Genomic DNA, 5756 nt, shown 5'->3' on the forward strand with positions numbered 1-5756 from the left:
TGCAACAGCTATCATGTTTTTCGTTTGTTAATAAAAATAAAGTATCTTTATTATGTTATAAAATAAATTGAAGATGCTATATGACTTTCGAGCTCAAGCACTCTATGCCATAATAATACCGTATGCAAATTTCTCTTCTGATTGCTTTTCAATTTCAATGTTTAATTTCCTCCATATTTCAAATTCATTTCGAATTTCCACCAAGAACCAAACAGCAGAGATCTCCAGCTGTTACGTACCTTTTTGCGATACTCTGCAATAGCTGCCATGTTGGGTTTCATTTGCGCCAGTTTTTCCTCCAGCACTGTGATTTCGTACTGCACCCCCTCCTTATCTATGTCCTTCAGAGCCTCAGGGGAAAGCTCTGTTAATTCCCCCGTCTCTTTACCATCAATTGGTGTCAAGGACAATGTGCTCATCTACAAAGAATTGTAGCTGTATTTGACTTGCAGCTTGTACACAAATAGGGCTGTCACGGTTCCAAAAATTTTTCGGGGCAGGTCGGTTCTGATTTTTTAAAGTTCGGTTTTGGGTTTCTCGGGTCGGGTAGGTAATGGAAGAAAAGCTCATGATTTGTATTATTTTCAACAATAAAAAGAATATTTTCATTTAATCTTAGAAATTGCAACATTATAACCAGTTTAAAGTAGCCTCCTGACTAGACAACAATTGTACCAAATTATTTAAATCACCTTATAATGACAATGTACTAACCAATCTCTTGTTTTTGACGCCATTTTTATAGTAAAATCTACTCTATTAGACAAATCGGAACCAAACCGAATTCCGGAAAAACGGAACCGTACCCGACCCGAACTAATTGTTCCGCGGTTCCGGGTCATTTCGGGTACCCGTGACAGCCCTATACACAAAATAACAATTTTTATTACAGTAATACTGCATGCTATAATTTTCTAATTTTTCTTCATTTTAATATACGCCATAAAAGGAAAACTGGGGTTTATTTTTGTTTTCAGCCTTCCTAAATCGTAACTTGTAAAACTTCTTTCCTTGCTTAACTTTCTTGCACTTACAGTTTTCTCAGTGTCTATATACAATTATGAACCTCTACTTTTCAGCATTTAATTTGTCTCTTTACTACTCTATGCATGATACTATTTATATTTGTTACCTCTTTTTTCCAGTGTTTGACTTTGAGTTTGTTGCTTTTAACAATGCCCTCGATCCGCTCCAGTTCATGGCGTACATCCACTACGTCTTTTTGGAGCTCGTTTTCATCCTTCTCCAGTTTACTAATCTCAGCCCGAACTTCATTTAGAATCACCTCCGACTCCTTCATCTTGTCCTGTATTCCAAAACAAAACCCAACATACTGTACTTTCACACATCAGAAAGGTGTGTAAATGAAACATCCAGAGTTTACAACAATGAACTCAATAACATTCCTATCTTACAAATGAATTTCCATTGAAAGCCAAATTTCTGGATGTCTCATACATTTAATATGCATGATGTTAATGCTACAATTCGTCTTCCAGGTCTTTTCCTTTTATTACCTCTTTTTGACCCTTTATCAGCATCATATGATTTTTTTGTAAATGAAAAACTTTATTTCTGAATATGTTTTTCTAAATGAATGTACAATTACCTGGGCCTCTTTATAAGCCTTCAGTACATTGGTAGCATCACTCTCCAGAGTCTCTAGTTGTTTCTGTAACTCTTCAATCTTATTCTTGTTTTCTTCAATATCTTCCCCAGCAGTGATGACTTTTTCTTCGGCTTTCTTCAGATTTCTGAACAAAACAAAGAGATCTGTAATTAGCAATTTATTCATCAGAAATGCTTTAATTTTATATATTTTATTTATAGATAAAATTTTTTCAAAAAAATTAAATATGACAAAATTTTCAACAAATTAAGTATGACAAAATTTTCAACAAATTAAATATGACAAAATTTTAACATGGAATTGTAAACATCAATATTAATGAAAATTAATTTAAACATAGACTAGAAAAACCACAATACTAACTCCCATTAAATTCAATTTGGAGCAGAAACCTCCAAATTTTTAACCCAATAAAACTCTGCTATTTTAGTACATCTAATTTAAACAGATCAAATACATGCCAGATTTATAAATTGCCAATAAATTATTTTGATTTTTTTTTTTAATTTTCTAAAGCCTTTCTGCAACAGAGAATAGTTCCTACATTTACCTTTCTGCGGTCTTGATGCCCACCTGGGCTTTGGTAATTTGTCCAGTAACTGTGTCAATCTTGTTATTTACAGCGTCTACACAGGCCTGAGCTGCCTTCATCTTAGTCCCACCAATGTCCATAATCTGTTTGTGGAGTCTGCAATTAAAAATAAACAAGTGAAATACATTTATTTTTTATAAGCTGAAGTTTTTTTTATCCCAATCAATGCTTCATAAGAGAAGTAAACTTTTGCTTGGCATCAGCACAAGCCTTACTTCTGTACTTCTGCTTCAACCTTTGATGCTGCTCCATTTGCTTTGTCAAAATCTGTAAGCAATAAAGAAAATTCATTATCACTCTTTTGTTTTGATTTCATTCTACTTTTTTTTCCCTAACATTTCCTCTTTGTTAGGAAGAATCAACATAAGACAGTACAGCGATAATGACCTCTGACCTTTTCTGTACTGGTTGACCTTTGTCTCCAGTTCCTTTAGCTGTTTTTCATCAGGAGCTGCTGCTTTGACCTTCACCTCTTGTTCTTTAATCTGGGAGGTCAAGGACGTAATTTGCTCTTCTAATGCCTAAATTAACAAAACATATTTTCAATTTCAAGAATATTTCTTTGTAACATTTTAATTGTTTCAGCTCAGGAAATCAACATGGTAATCACTTATTTGTGCTAATTTTTTTCAGCAACAGAATCTGCACCTGAACCACTTTAAAAAATGAAAAAAAAAAAATTTATCCAAGTTATGCCAAAAATATTCTTTTCTAAAATTAATAAAACTATTCGACTTTTTGGGGCTGAAGTATTGTTATTCAAAAACTTTATCTGAAACATTACAAATATGTTCATTTTTAGTCAGTTTTCTGCATGGTTATAATCCCATTATTTCTATTACATAAGAGACATCTCCTCCCACCCAGCCACCAACCTTGATTTCTAGTTCACATTTCTCTTTTTTGTGCTTCATAAATGACAAGTCCTTCTGATTTTGTTGGATTGCATCCTCCAGCTTTTCTTTGTTGGCCCGACTTTGCTGGGCTTCTGCTGTCACCTACAACACAACCAAATGTCTACCACAAAAATTTATGAAGTTTACCATTCTTCACCTTAATTAAGCTGTAAAAAACAAGCACACTAATGACCAACATTCAAACTGTATACTTTTAAAAACATTTTCATTGGGTAAACATACTGTACATGTACATGAATTGGCATATTCAAAATTTAGCGGAATCAGGGGGTATAGAGTTGTTAGCATAATCATAATTTAGCTCTACACATGTTCATGCATTATTTTGTATTAGTAAATGTTTTCTTAGCAGTATTCATGAATGAACGCATTCTTGTCTGCGCCAAAGCTCTCGTTTTTTTTTGTAAAAAAAAAACAGTATTCTAAGTGAGTTTTCCATTTTGCTCTGTTGGTTTTATTAAAACCTACCTTTTCCAGTGAGTTTTCCATGTTGGTGAGTTCTTTGGGGGTCTATCTACCTTTTCCAGTGAGTTTTCCATGTTGGTGAGTTCTTTGGGGTCTACCTACCTTTTCCAGTGAGTTTTCCATGTTGGTGAGTTCTTTGGGGTCTGCCTACCTTTTCCAGTGAGTTTTCCATGTTGGTGAGTTCTTTGGGTCTGCCTACCTTTCCCAGTGAGTTTTCCATGTTGGTGAGTTCTTTGGGGTCTATCTACCTTTTCCAGTGAGATTTCCATGTTGGTGAGTTCTTTGGGTTCTACCTACTTTTTCCAGTGAGTTTTCCATGTTGGTGAGTTCTTTGGGGTCTACATCAGAAGCAATAGAGGATCCCATTCTTCCTTTACACACAGTTTTTCCTCCCCCACTCATAGTACCTAAATCAATGTTAGAACTTGAATTATAACTTAATATTAGCACTCTAATAAGTAAACAAATATACTTGAATGAATATCACATTTCTGGGAAGCATAGTACAAAAACAATGACAAGTAATAAGACAGTTACATTAACCTAATGAAATTTATTACTTTAGTCTAGTGCTCTAACACTCAGATACATGTATAACATTTACATTATTGTTAACAATGTTGAAATAATGACAGATTACTCTTTTATAATTCCTTTGAATTTCTTCTTTAGAAGAATGAAAGGATAAAATCATGTGTTTCTGAATCCAAATCCAAACTGCAGAATATGAATTATGTGCGATAATAAATGTTTAAATTTTTCTGCAATTGATCATTATATATCCCTAAATTCTTATATATATGCAATTTTAATGTATTGGGTTATACATATCAATACTTTAACATACCTGACTGGTCCAGTAGTTGCCCCTGAAGGGTCACAACTCTGTATCTAGTTTTCCCGTAGGCAATCCTTGTAGCCTGGTCCAAATCATTGGCCACCAAAGTGTCCCTCAGGGCAAAATAAAAGGCAGGTAGAATCTTCTCCTCCTTAGTTTTCACTAAGTCAAACAGTCGGGGGACATTCTCTGGGCTGTAGAAAGAAAAGCACTCTTTAATATTAACAAATATGTTATAAGGATAGCAAACATTTCCAGCAGTGCCAAAAGTCTTCAGATATATATGTGTATGCTGGCCAAATGCCAACAGTCATAATTACATACAAATAATCTTTTCTCCTTCACAAGCGACCCAAAATAAATTAGTCAGACAGAATTCTGTAAATGAATCTATCCTTCCTTAGATACTAAATCTAAGCAATACTTTAGAATTTGTAAAGTATTTGTAATTACGTTTGAATTTTTTTCTTTGTGTGTTCCTTCCACCTCTGCATCTTCTCCAGACAGATAAATGTAGCTGCCCCAATATTGTTCTTCTTCAGATACTCTACACATCGCTGGGCAGATGTCACTGTGTCCACAACGATGTGGTCTAGAGCTCCACACGCAGTCGATATGGCAATGTCATACTTCATGTCGATAGCACCAAGGTCTCCCTACAGAACAAAAGATCATCGGTAGTTGATGGCACTCAGACGATTGCATACAAGTACATTTGGAATCCCAAAATGAAAGATTCGCAAATAATGACCCAAGTCAACCATAATTCTGCAACCAAAGATCACAGATTTTCCATTGTACAATGCCTTACCCCTATTAGTATATAACAGGATCTAAACAGACTAATGTTAAAGGGTGTTAGGCATGCCAAAATTAAAACCAATTTGGGTTTCCTACCAATCTTCCAAACAATCCCGGCATCTGACCATTTTTCTTTAGATTCATAAGGGAGTCTATGACTTTTCCTTTACTCCTGGCTGCCTGCATTGAGCTTCTGGCTTCTTCCACCTTGGCTCTCAGACTTCTCAGCTGAAAACCATCACAAGTAAATTAGAAAGTACATATAAGATATTGAAGTGCCACAACTATCATCCATCCCATTACATAATGTGTCACAACCATATAAAGAAGAGCTTTAGTGCTACATGTACATATGAGGAGATGGAATTGTTTTGTCACTTTTTCTTTACCTGCTCTGCTAGTCTTGAATCACTTTCTGATGACTTCTCATAATCAGACTTGGCTTTCTGGAGAAAATTTTCCATTTCTGGGATATTTTTCACAAGATTACTGACCTCACTTAAAGGGATAAAA

General features: G+C 34.8%; 1 protein-coding gene across 1 annotated transcript; it reads right to left on the reverse strand.

The window, feature by feature from the left end:
* Positions 1 to 239: 239 nt before the first annotated feature.
* Positions 240 to 5738, reverse strand: LOC134253540 (structural maintenance of chromosomes protein 4-like; the record flags this gene model as incomplete). The annotated part of the gene is made up of 12 exons (XM_062736064.1): positions 5633 to 5738; positions 5340 to 5471; positions 4896 to 5098; positions 4452 to 4636; positions 3902 to 4011; positions 3098 to 3220; positions 2617 to 2743; positions 2438 to 2489; positions 2181 to 2318; positions 1610 to 1754; positions 1133 to 1306; positions 240 to 419 (listed from the first exon to the last, which is right to left on the reverse strand). Coding segments are annotated over exons 1-12 (1644 nt in total), but the record flags the coding sequence as incomplete, so codon positions are not given.
* Between the last annotated feature and the right edge of the window lie 18 nt (positions 5739 to 5756).

This window comes from Saccostrea cucullata, unplaced genomic scaffold, assembly GCF_032062105.1.
Source record: "Saccostrea cucullata isolate Sc308-1 unplaced genomic scaffold, CSIRO_AGI_Scuc_v1 ctg18286, whole genome shotgun sequence".
NCBI lineage: Eukaryota > Metazoa > Mollusca > Bivalvia > Ostreida > Ostreidae > Saccostrea > Saccostrea cuccullata.